This window comes from Dendrobium catenatum, unplaced genomic scaffold, assembly GCF_001605985.2.
Source record: "Dendrobium catenatum unplaced genomic scaffold, ASM160598v2 fragScaff_scaffold_402, whole genome shotgun sequence".
NCBI classification, from domain to species: Eukaryota; Viridiplantae; Streptophyta; class Magnoliopsida; order Asparagales; family Orchidaceae; genus Dendrobium; species Dendrobium catenatum.
In genome coordinates, this window is record NW_021318864.1 from 619,001 (window position 1) to 632,936 (window position 13,936).

General features: G+C 33.4%; 1 protein-coding gene and 1 pseudogene across 1 annotated transcript in view; one reads left to right on the forward strand and one right to left on the reverse strand.

The window, feature by feature from the left end:
• The window catches only part of LOC110098977 (DNA-directed RNA polymerases I and III subunit rpac1), a 28,932-nt gene extending 18,973 nt beyond the window's left edge, over nucleotides 1–9,959 (forward strand). The window contains exon 10 of the mRNA XM_028694122.1: nucleotides 9,735–9,959. Within this exon, the coding sequence (XP_028549955.1) occupies nucleotides 9,735–9,838 (104 nt within the window). The 3' untranslated portion in view covers nucleotides 9,839–9,959. The remainder of the gene's footprint in view (nucleotides 1–9,734) is intronic.
• A 1,334-nt stretch (nucleotides 9,960–11,293) lies between these two features.
• LOC110098968 lies at nucleotides 11,294–12,973 on the reverse strand (annotated as a pseudogene).
• Between the last annotated feature and the right edge of the window lie 963 nt (nucleotides 12,974–13,936).

A 13,936-nucleotide genomic window follows, 5' to 3' on the forward strand; every position in this document is an offset into this window, starting at 1 on the left:
ACAATGCCTATTTTTTAAATTGAGATTGTAACAAACATATACTAGATCTTTTAGCCTTTTGTGCTCAAGATTATTTCGTATTTTTGTATGAATCTGCTCAAACACACTCTAGTTCCTCTCACAATCTGATGAAGATGATGTCTAACTAAGACTTCTAATAGCCTCTTTCTTTAGGTTTGGTGCACTAGAGCTGATCATCTTCCATCATTTATCTACAAATCAATAAAACATGCTTTGATTTGTTCAAATATATTTATTGTAAATAAAGCATCATAGTTCACGTAAATATTTAAATAAAATCTCAAAATTTTGTCATCTTACCAAGTTGCATTTCTTTTGCCAACATTAATGCAATTGACTTTGCAAAACTTTCTTAATTATCACGAAATAGTCTCACATCATTCATTGCCAAAGATGGTTTAGCACAAATATCTTTATTGCCAATCAATTTTTTTAGACCTTGCATAACTTCAGGCTTGTTGCAGTTATTTTAAGTCATATTGAAAATGAGGGTTAGGAAAATAAGCTGCTGAATGTATCCATTGTCTCAGTTGATTATCCCATCTTCTCTTAATAATACTAATGAAGGGCTTGTACATTTCTTTACTGTTTCTAAACATGACCTTCATTGCTTTTCTAGCTCTGTACATACTATCATGAAGGTATCCAAGAGATGGATTTTCATCTGCATCAACAATTCTTAACAAATTAATTCGATGCCTGATAATTTAGAAATTATTAAACTGTCATTCAAGAACCTTGTATCCAAAATAATTGAGGCTGCCTTTTTTCCCTTGATTGTATTACATAACTTTGAACTAATGTAAGCCTTACTGGTGATGAATGTTTGTAAATCATGCTTATGTTAATGCACATAATGAATATTGTTGCAAATCTAATTACTCATGATCTTATAATTTCTATCCAACCCTAAATTCAACAATTAAAATTAAACACCTTGCAGCTCCAGGTTCCCGTACATGATGACCAAATCAGCTAATTTTTTATTAACACATTGCATTGGGGCAGGAATGCATACCTCAATTCGATGTATATCAACAATTTGTAGAGTTGAAAATTTTTATCACTTGAGACTTGACCCTATGTTTAGAATCTTCCTGTATGTACAAGAAAAATAGTGGCCTTTTGAATTGATGCAAATTTTGATGATGTAGAATATTGACTATAGAACAATTAAAGATAATGTGATGCAAATTTTGATAACTGGATTGACAATAATCCAATGCCAATTGATTCAAAAATCATTACCCTCTAAATGCCACGATATCTATATAAAGATTATCAAGATAAAATATGGGGCAATGTATGTCATTCAAATTAAAATACTCATTTTTTAGAGCAATCAAAAGTAACAACTATTAATCATAAGGTTATATTAAAATGGATAAATTGTGCAAAATCTAGCAAATTGTACCATGCGTGCTATCATAGACTAGAAGAGAAAAAATAACCAAATTAATCCAATCTAGAATTTAAATGCACGTGAAATTTGACATTTTGGTATCACTAATCATCATAATAAGTCAATCGTTTTGATTGCAAATTTTTAAAAATAAAAATCGATTTGTTCAAGATACAATTTTTGGAAGTTTTTAATTCAAAATTGAATGCTTTGGATCAAAAATTTGCATTTGGATTTGTACTTATTTGATATAGATTTTAGAATATCATTAATAGCCTCTTATTTTCAGACATCAATATTTACAAATATGATGTTAAGATTGTTAATATTATAAGTGTTTATTCTCCTCAAGTAGGTTTGTATATGAGTTCAAAATTAAAATTTTGGAATGATTTAGAAAAATTAATACAAAAGATATCTCTTGAAGAAAAAGAGTTTTTATTTAAGCAGATTTAAATGGGTATGTTGGTATAGAGGTAGATGATTTTAAAATCATTCATGGTGGCCACGAGTTTGGAATGATAAATGAAGGTAGTAAGACCATATTAGATTTTTCTTTAGCTTATGATTTTTTAATAGCTAATATATTATTTAAGAAAAGAGATGAGCTCTTATGACTTATAAAATTAGATATAGTAAAACACAGATTGATTATTTTCTTATAAGAAAATTAGATCATTTAGATTGCAAAGATTGTAAAGTTTTTCCGAGTAAAAATTTATTATTAATTTTGGACTTTAAGATAAAGGAGTATAAAATAAAAAATAAAGTTAAACAATATTTTAGGATTAAATGGGGCATTTAAAAAATATTAACAAAAGTATTTTTGAGAGTAAGATTTTAGATCTTAAGATTTTGTCTGCGTATGAGAATGCTAATGTTATGTGGAAAAAATGGCTTGTGATATTAAGTGCATTACAAAAGATGTGCTTGTAGTTTCCAAGAAAAAATATCTTAATAGTAAAAATAGTTGGTGGTGGAATCCAAATGTGCAAGAAAAGATAAAAAATGAGAAGATTTGTTATAAAAATTAGTTTAGATGTAAAAATTTTGATAATTGGGAAAGGTATAAAGAGGCTCGTAAGTAATCTAAAAAAGCTATTTATGATGCAAATAGCTTAGTTTTTAATGATTTATATAATATATTATATATTAAGGAGAGAAAGATATATATATAAGTTAGCCAAATAAAATGATATGAGTAGTAAGGATTTAGTTCAAGTGAAATGTATTGAGGATGAAGATCAAAAATTACTTTTCTTAAAAGAAGATATTTAACAAAGGTGGATGAGATATTTTGCTAAACTTTTTAATAAAGAATGTGAAAATACGATTTACTATAGTGACTTTAGCACCTTAAATAAAAATAAAGATTTTTGTTTTTATCGGCGTATTAGTAAAATTGAAGTTAGAGAGACTTTAAAGAAAATGAAGTGTGGAAAAGCTGTTGGACCTGATGATATTCTAATAGAGGTATGGAAATGCTTAGGAGATGAAGGAATTTCTTGGCTTACTAAACTTTTTAATACTATTTTGATAACTAAAAAGATGTCAGATAAGTGGAGAATGAGTGTGCTAATTCATATTTTTAAAAATAAATGTGATGCACAGGAGTGTGCGAATTATAGATGAATTAAGTTAATGTGTCATACTTTAAAACTATAGGAGCAAGTTATGGAGCATATGTTGCGGCGTGATACTAATGTTTCTCAAAATCAATTTGGATTCATGTTGGGTAGGTTTACTATGGAAGTCATACATTTATTGAGAGGTTTGATGGAAAAATGTAGAGAGAATAAGGAGGATCTACATATGATATTTATTGATTTTGAGAAAACATTTCATAAAGTTCCAAGAGAAGTGCTATGGAGAGTTCTTAAAAAGAAAGGAGTTAATAATGCTTATATTCAAATAATTAAAGATATGTATGCATGAGCTATTACTTGTGTTCAAATACAAGGTGGATTGACCAAGTATTTCCCTATGTTCAAATACAAGGTGGTTTGACCAAGTATTTTCTTATTTTGGTTGTATTACAGCAAGGATTAGCCTTAAGCCCACATCTTTTTGCTATTGTCATGGATGTTCTCACTAGAAATTTGCAAGAGGATTAAACCTTGGTGTATGCTTTTTGCTGATGATATTCTTGTTGTTGATAAGACTAGAGAGAGAGTTGAAGGTAAACTTGAATTATGGAGGTCTACCTTAGAGTCTAAAGGTTTTCGCAGGAGTAGATCTAAAACTGAATATATGGGGTGTAATTTTAGTAGCAGTAGACCTAGTGAGGGGATTGTGACTTTGGGCGATCAAGTCGTTATTATTGTTCAGAGTGATGGTGAAATAGATGGGGATATTATCAACAGAATTCAAGTTAGATGGTTAAAGTGGAGGAATGCATTAGGCTTGTTGAGCGATAGAAAACTCACCCTCAAACATGAGAGAAAGTTTTTTAAAATGGTGGTGAGGCCTACAATGCTTTATGGTGCCGAATGTTGGCCATTACAAGAGAAGCATAATACTAAGTTAAGTGTTGCAGATATGAGGATGCTTAGGTGGATGAGTGCCTTTACCGTTTGAGATAGGATACAAAATGAGCATTTACGTGAAAAGGTTGGTGTAGCTCCAGGGGAAGATAAGATTAGAGAGAGTTGCCTTAGATGGTTTGGTCACATTAAACGGAGGCCTTCCAATGACCCGGTTCGGAAAGTTGAGGTATTATATTTTTGACTTATGTTAAGCAAGGTAGAGGTAGACCTAAAAAGACTTGGTTAAAAAATATTAGAAATGATCTTTCTTTATTAGATTTAAATGAGAATTTGACTTTTAACATGACACAATGGCGAAAAGGATTCATGTAGCCGGCCTCACGTAGTGGGACCAAGGCTTGATGGTGTTGTTGTTGTAATATCAACAAATCTAGAAGTATCTCTAATACATAAAAAATTATAACCTAAAAAGAGTTTCAAGGTCCGAACATAAAAAATAAAAATTAGTCTATTATCAGGATGACATCGAGGCAAAGAAGGGAGAGCATCCAACCTCAGATACTTCTTGTATGATCATAAAGCTAAAAAAAAAAAAAAAGATCAGTGCAAAAGCAAAGATTATGATGATAGATCGTAGACAAGGAGATACGGTGACCCAATTAAAAAGCAAAAACGAAAGCAAGATCAATAGGTGACATCTTGTTTGATCACACTTAATCATCAGCTAAGCAAATAATCAAAAGATAAGGCTAAAAAAACTACCAGAGCCTGTTGCTAGAGCTTAATGGTGTTTCTCAGCAACAAAAAAGACTACCATATGTCAGACAAAAGATATAGAAGTGCAAGACTGGGTTCTGCTATCAAACAAATCATGAACGCATACTAATTTACCAACTCTTATTTGATGAAAACATAGAAGAAATTCTGAAGTAACCTGTTAAGATATTCATCCACAGTCGTGTACTTGGCATCAGGATAGAGCTGGGTGGCTTCCACTCCATTTGCTGGGTCAATCTCAAAGTTTGTGTGGTCTCCCTTCACAAATGCAGTGTGATGGATCGATAGGGGAAGTTTTCGATGTTCAGGGGCATCTGCAATTGATAGAAGCAAGTGAAGAAAATTCATAGGTAAATAGAGAAGGTTGATGGGAATTACGAGAGACATGAATCAAATCATCAAGAGCAAATAAATGAAAATATAAATAAACTTAAAAAGTACACAATAATAAGTTAATAACCTTCGAAACCAGAGAAGAAGTTTCAGACCGAAGAAGATACGCCGAACGAGCTGAATTTTGAAAAAATATTTTGCATTTCAGAATAGGAAATTGAAATTAAAGAAATATACATACATGAAATAAAAAATACATTCATGTTTTTGGATTTTGGGAAAAAAAAAAACTAAAGAAACAAACCAAAACAAGCGAGACTTGGCTTCTGGCTTCGCGAACGAGTAGGACTACACTGTGATGGCCTTTGAGTTCTGACTTTGCGAAGGAGCAGGAAGGTGTACCGTTGGCTTTGCGAATGAGAAGGAGACGCCGCGAGACGGGAAGAGCCGAAGAAGAAAAGGCGAACAGGACAAAGAACATACGTGACGAATGAAATAGGTTTTTTTTTTTTTTTTTTTCCGCTATCGTATAAAGCTTTGCCGCCTTCGCATCTTAGCTGTCGGATCTTCTTATTTTTGCTAAACGGGGACTATTATCTAAAACCGGGACTGGTTCGACAGTCGAACTGCCAGTTCTAGCAGTTCAACACCGGTTTTATGTGATAGCGGTTTTAATATGAACCATAACTGGTCGGCCGGCCGGTTCGCGCTTCAACCGTTTGAACCGGCCAGTCCATTTCGATTTTAAAAGCCATGCATTTACATTATTGAAAAGGTTGGCCATAGATTCTACAACATGCAGGGAAATTATGAAAAAGATGGCTTCCTTGGTGCACCTATAAAGATAAAAAAGGATGAAAATATTGAAAATTCCCTCCATTCAATCAAATTTTTTGCCATTGCAGCATTACTTATATTCTAAGGGTTGTCTGTTGGTAATTTATTTTTTAGATGATATAGTTTTAATAGGTGAAGCTTTTAATAAAGTAAATGAAAATCTAGAAAAATAAGAAAAATCTTTAGAAGATAGCCAACCTAGAATAAATATAACAAAGGCAGTGCATGTGATATGTGATTTCAGTGGTCATAAAATTTGATGTTTATTAGTTATTATTATTGAAGATCAAGTAACGTCAAGGTGTGATAGTGTAAGGTTGTAGATTATATAATTTCTAGAATGAACAACAGTGGTTAAAATTGACATCAGAAATATGTTGTATAGATTGAATATCATATGAAGATTTTTAATGAAATGTAATAAATTTATAATTCGATTGGATCAGTGTTAGGCAATGATAGAGTTTTTATTAGCTTAATTGTGATGGAAGTGAGTGGTAAAGATGAATGTGCGGCCTAATTATCAATGGTGATTGTGAAATTATTAGAGGGAGGGTGTGCAATTATTAAATTTAAGATAATGGAAAATGGATTTAGGCTTTGTTTGTGATAGGTTTCAGCCACTGTTTTTTATTACTTTTAGGAATTTTTTGTACTAGAAAGTTATTGTAGAAAGCAAGTAAGAAAATTTTTTCAAACGAAGCCTTAGTTGTATTAGTAATGTTTCATATAGAGTAGAATATACATGTATTTATACTGTATAGACAATTAATGTGGAAGGGTTACGAAGGTAGTAATTAGTATGGCTAGAGATTTTGCAAAAGATTTGGATAAAATAAACTTTATACTTGTTGCATCAACATATTAAATACTTTTGTCGGTTACGAGTTGGATAGTGTTGTACTAAGATGCACGGACACGGACACGGCGACACGGACACGACACGACACGGACACGGGACACGACATTTTTTAAAAATATAGGACACGGGTGCGGCGTGGACACGACATAATAATTTTAAATATAATGTATAGAAATTAAGGTAATATTATATTAAAAATGGCAATCAATATTAAATCAAAGTCATGATAACTTGTTTAGCTTATAACATAAAGATGTTTAGTACAAAATGTCTAGTATAACCACAAAAATATAACCAAAAAACCATTTAGTACAACATGAAAGTTCAACTACTCAATAGAGGGAATGATAGAATTAGATTCAGAGGTTGGTCTTTGGCCTTCAATATCATCATTATTGAATATCATTGCTTCCAACTCTGGTTCATCTAAAGAAAGATTTGCAACCTCCAATAATCCCATATCATCAAGGCACTCGAACCCATCTCCAGCAACATCCCACATCTTGTTATCACCTGTCATATAAAGTGGGATTTTCCTTGATAGAAGACGAAGATTTGTATGCACATAAACTAAATCTTCAGCTCGTTGTGGAGTTATTTTATTCCTTTTCATTGATTGAATAAATGAGTATGTGCTCCAATTTCTCTCACAACAGGAAGATGATAATACTTGACCAAGAAGTTTTATTGCTATTGTTTGTAGAAGAGGCGCCGACGCTCCATGAATTAACCACCACATTTTTGGATCCATCCTCCATCTATCAACCAAGTTCTGATACAAAATCTATAAATATCCAAAGAACTTTGCAAGTTCTATATTAATTTTTCTTCTTATATCTCATTTGGAAAAAATATGTTTTCAAGCATAATTTTCTCATATTTGAAAACTTTCTAAATCTTTTTTTTGTGGTGAAACCGTGAGGGTCTTCTAGAACCATTCTTTACGAATACTTCAAATATACAAATCTAATAAAATTACATGTTCCATAACAAGAAATTTTAAATTATTTAAGATGAATATGAATCCTTGATTTAATGAAATGAGCAAAATGCAAAGGTGTGTGCTTTGCTCCACAATCCTCAGATGGTTATAGAAACACTCCAAAAATTTGAAGTCTTCTTCATGTAACTTTCTTTCATGTCTTTTATGTAAATAATTTTTTCACTTTTGCTAACATAAAATCCACATCTCATAAATCAACATGTAGACATGATTTATTCTGCTGCTAGTCTCCTCAACAATATTCATAGATTGGGATCAGTGAAATCCAAAATTAGTTCTACATTATCCCACCACACCAAATCTATCTAAGATCTTTTCTTTACAATACTTGCCTTACCAACTCATCGTTCTCGATGCATAGACCACCTTATCACTAATCACCATAATTGAAGAGCATTTTTATTTGCTTTGATCTTCTCTAACATGATTATTACAGAGGCAAAACGAGTTTCAATCAACAGCTAACATTCTCAAGTGTGAGAAGTCATTAAACATTGAAAGTCTCATTAATTGCGTTCATAATAAAATTTCTGATCAAAGCATCATCTGCAACCACTGTATCCAAATTACTTCAGCATAAATGATTTCATTTGCCTCTGTATTCTTTGCTGCACAATTTTTAGTGCAAATTTAATGCTTACAATGATCATCAACATTCCAGATTAAGTTAATCATGTTCACTCAAAGGTTTCATATATTTTGGCAAACACACATTAACTAAGCAGTCAAACTAACTTTCATAATAATCAACTCATAAATCAAATCTAGCCAACGCTTTAGAGTTCCACCATAATTTATGTAACTATAGAGTAAATTTCAGATAAAAATTCTATATTCCTAATTTTATAAAGCAACAATAGAATTTTCATAATTTTGCTCACAAAACCCTAAAAATGAAGATTTAGTAAAAAACAAGAAGTAGGTTCACATGGTATAACTTTCTACCATTTTTTTTTCTTTCAACCAAAATCAAAAGAAAAAAAAAAACCTACATACACCTAGTTTGATTAGGGAAAAATAAGAGAAAATCCCACAAACTATGCTCTTGTGACAAAAATCCATGAATAAATGATAAAAAATTGAGAGAAGATGAATGGAAAAAAAAAAAATAAAATCAAAATCCAAAATTAACTTACTCGAAATTATTAGCGTGCGATTCACTCAGAGGAACGCACAAGGAAGAATGCGTTGAAAGAAGTGTCGGCTCGCTGTCACGGCTCGTCAAGAAGAGCCTCCGGAATGCTCCTTCGCTCCATGAAAGCAACAGCCGGAAAAATGCGGGATTAGGGATAAAAATAGAGTGAACCGGTGCATTTATGCTTTAATGTTTTTTATTTTTATTTTATTTAAAATATGAAATAGTCGGACACAGCGTTGTCCGCTAAAGGTTTTTTTAAAAAATATGGACACTGCTCAAAACGTGTCGGACACGTTCCTCGGTTCCGCGCGGTTGTCGAGCCGTGTCCGACACGGTGTCCGAACACTGCACTTTCTCTTAAAACGGAGTGTCGTGCATCATAGGTGCTGTATTACTGGCAATTTTAGTAAAACTGCCTTCATATTTGAAATAGTTGCTTCTTTTTGAAAGGAGAAAAAAAAATCATAATATTTGATTTAAAATTTAAATAGTGTATGAGTTTTAAACAATATTTCTTTTCTTGGAGGAGTATTTAGCATAAAAATTAATTGATTATTTATGGTTTACATTAATCCAAAATAAATTAAAAAAATTTAATTCTGAATCAAAGTATTTTGAGACATTCAAAAGTTGTTTGAGTACTTTCTAATTCTTATTTCATGCGCTTTAAATTTTTATGGTCAGGTACCGTAAATATAAGATACATCAGGTACCAATAAAAAAAGTCACAATGCACTTATTTTTGTTTTAAGTGCATGTGGCATTTTTTTATTGGGTACTGATATAGGAATGTATCTCTACATCAGGTTAACTGACCCAATAAATAGATCTCTATCCTCTTATATATTGAGAAATTCATTCTTACTTGGCTGTAGTTACTGTGGAGTCAACTGGTGCTTTACCTGCGGAGGTATTATTTACAGAAGCTGTGAAGATCTTGGAAGAAAAGTGTGAGCGTGTTATTTCCGAACTTTCATAGAAGATAGTTTGTATCTATATGGAGTAATGAGCTTGTGACCTATTTATAGTTTTGATTTTTGAATGTGCTCTATTAGTTTTAATAATTTTTGTAGCAGCATTTGAACATTTTCTATAAAACATAGATGAAATTATTTTTCAAATTATGGCCATTTAAACTATAATTCTTGGTCTTTCGTCTTTTTTTCTTTTTATGTATTTTTTTTTTTATCAATTTTTAGTTTATAATTTTCAGTAAAACAAAATTTGATGATTCTAGAGTTCCAGGCGAAAGAGTGGACCATAAGGAGAAAATTTTAAAAAGGAATTGATTATTAATTAAAATTAGATATAGGACAGAATTATTATAATTTAAAAGGGCGAATGTAATATCATTTTACGTGTTTCAAGAGTAAAAAATGTAATACGGTCGTAAATCTGAAATATTTTCGGTTTTAAACGGAAATTATTTTTTGAATTCTCAAAAAATCAGAATTTAAAAATTATATAAATAATAATATTTTTCGTTTATTAGAAACCAGAAAAATGTCTTTATGGATTTGTATAACGGAAATTTAATATTTTATTATTTATATATTTATTTTTTTATATATTTTTATATTTTTTTTAATTTTTATATTTATATTTTTTTATTTAATATTCATTTTTATTATTTTTTAAATCATTAATTATAATATTATAATTTTTATTCTTATTTAAACTAAATTATGAAATTTTATTTTATTTTTTATATTAAAATTTTATTATTATTTAAATTCTTTTATTTTATATTACATAAATAGTAAAATATTTGTAGAATTTTTTTTATATTTTTATTTTTATTTGAAATATAAGTATTATGTGATGGACAAAGGCTTGATGTTATGTTTGTAAAGATTTTAAAATTTATATAATAGTAAATATTCTTAGAATTTATAGAATAGTAATTTAACTCTTAAATTTAATAATATAGAAAAATTACTATTTTAGGATTAATATTAAAATTTTATTAAATCTTCAGTGACATTAATAAAAAATATTAATTATTCTTTATTATTATTATTATTAAATTTAAATTATATTAATTTTATTTTAAATTAACATAAATAATTATTTATAAAAAAATATTAAAATAATGATGATATTCTTTCTTTATTGATAAACGAGCATTGTTGTAGGTCAACATGGCATCGATAAATGAACTTGAAAATAGGAGAATGCAGGATATTTGTTACAAAAGACATGACTCCAACTTTTTAGGAGATAATAGTTGATCTTTTTTAACAATCTCTTTACTCTAGAATTTATATCAAAAGTTTGCTTCTTGATTTTTAAATAAATATGTTGATTTATTTCATTTGTCATTGGAATGAGATTCACATTGAAAATGGAGGAGTTCCTGTGAGAGTTAAATAGGAAATTTTCCTCGAGTAAAAAAACAAAAAAAAATGCTCGAGTAGTGACGTAGATGATCAAATGATAAATTTAAGGAGCTTTGGCTTGCTATTATTGATAAAAGTCCTGCGTTGGATTCTTTTCAAAAGGGAGATTAAACATTTTTTACTTAAAACTTCAAACTTACTAATAAAACCAAACGTAACAGATAATCTTATAGTCGCCGAAAGCCAAAATCCATCAGATATGAGACCGTAAGAAGATCAGATATGAGACCGTAAGAAGGGCTTCTGCTGATCCTTGTGATTATTATTATCAGCCTCCACTACTTGCTCGTCTCCTCCATGTTGAGCCGTGAGTTGGTTCTGTATCTCGACGGCGAACCTCCGCATTGCAGGCGGCGGCAAGCAAATGGGAACAACAATCCCCTTCTCTCCACTCGCGTTAACAAAAGGGACAAAGAAACTGGCAACTCCAGGAATCGCTCTCGCCGGACCACCGTACACCGCTTTTCCCCATCCAAAATCTACATCCTCAAATCCCGCACGCCTGACGTCAGACATCACATAAGTCCGTACCACAGTGAAATGTGGCCGACCGTTCTTTACCATATAATCAGCCACCGAACGGAGATAGTCCCCTGAAACTTGCGACTTTGCCCTCTTCACTAGCTCCACTGCGTAAGCCAGAGGCGGTTACACAGTTCCCCTGCCGTGGCTACTGAAACCGGCAAGGCGAAGGCGTTGCCGTAGTAGCCGGAAGGCAGAGGAGGGTTGAAGCGGCCGCGGATGTTGACGATGCAGATGATGCGGAAGTTTTCGTTTGGGTCGCTGGTTTGAAGGGCGACGGTGCGACTTCGCCATAAGAACGCGGTGAGAATGTCGAAGGTGGAGGATGAGCGGCGAAGCTGCGGAGGTAGGCTAGAACGGAGGGTGCTTATTTCGCGGGGGCCGAAGAAGAAGGAACGGTGAGCCATGTCGTCGAGAGGGATGATGGTGCCCTCTGTGTCGGGAACCTGTTCGTACTCGCGGTGGGGGAAGGAAGGCGTCGGAGTCGGGTGTGCTTCCAGGAGCTCTCGGCGCCAGACTGGAATAACACTGGGCGACGGCAATCCTCGAGCTAGCTCTCCCACGGCGGTCATTAGCTGCATAAATCCTGGCGCGTCGGACATGGTGTGGTTTAGACGGATGGCAAAAATGAATCCCCCGCAGCTTAACAGGGTCACCTGAATCAACAGCAAAGGCGTATTAAGCACTGCGGAGGATCCGTCAACGTTGAACAGTAGCTCTTCGAGGCAGGGGAATGGAGGCTGCAGTGCATCACCGAAGTCTTCGAGCTTCACATCAGCCTCGGCCTCGATGAACAGAACGCCTTCGCCTGTGCAATCCACGAACAGCTTCTTGCCGGATCCTTCTCGGAGCCGGCCAGCAAAGGGGTAGTAGAAGACGAGTGCTCGTGCAAGCGCATCACGTACGACTGCCGCCGGATTGCGGCCGGCCATGGCAGGATTGTGTCGGTAGATCTGGATGATGGGGATCTGAAAGCGGAGGCCTTCCTGATCGTCGATGTCCGACAGCCGTTTGAGCTCTCGCGGCGTCGGAAACGATGGAGCTACCAATTCTGGCTGTCGCCGGCGAACGGAGATGCGCAAGGGTGAGAAGGCCATGATGGATGGTTGCTTAATTTGATTGTAGCAGCAAATGCGAGTGAGGAGTTTGCGTGATGTATGAAAGAATTTATAGGATTCAGGAGTTGGAGACCGGAGAGTGGGCGCCGCTTACGACGGAGAAAAGAAGTACGGGCCATTTTCGTATAAACAGCAATGTAAAATTTTTAATTATAAGCAGGATCGTACGGAGTCAAAAATTTAGAAATTAGGAGAACCGGAAAGCCAAATTCCGACTTCTATTTTTTTTTAGGGATTTTTACATACCTAACACTTAAAACAAGTCTATTTACATATCTAACACCTAAACTTTCCTATTTACATATCTAACACCTAAACTTTCCTATTTACATATACACCACTTAAAAAGCTTATCCCTCATCAAAACTAGCACTCCGTTCCACTCCCGTCAAAGGAAACCGCGAAACTGCGCGGGAAGCCCTGTTCGCGAATCTCGTGCAGAGCATCTTCCTCTCTCGGTTTGAATCGCACAGTTCGCGAATCTCGTGCAGATTCTATGCTCCTTTTGCGAATCCTACTAAACAACGGCATTTTTTGCTAGTGGTGACACAGGCGATCGCATTAGGTATTTTCCTTTCCTTCTCTATTTTACTTGCGGAGGATGAGAAGATGTAACAGAAAAACTCCTTGTTTATTTTGCGATTCCGAAGGAGTAATAACAGAAGCTAACTTGAAGGAGTAATAACGGAAGCTTTGAAGGCAAGGCAAGGAGGTTGTTAGCTAGTGAGTTATCTACCGCAGTTCATTTCAGTAAGCTTGGAGGTATTCATTTGATTGTGTACTGTAGTTTATCTACATTAAGTAGTTATACATTAAGCTATTCCTGATTGATGTAATTTTTTCTTTACCTACAGATATGGAGTGCAACAATGTGTGCTTTATTGTCTTGAAATATGGAGGATATTGGACTGAGGTGAAGGGCCAAAGCAGGATGAAATATGTCGGTGGTAGTCAGAAAACTTTGAAATTTGATAGATGTCACATTAATTTATTATTATTGAAAGAACGTACCGAAGCAATTTGCCAATGGATCAGGGG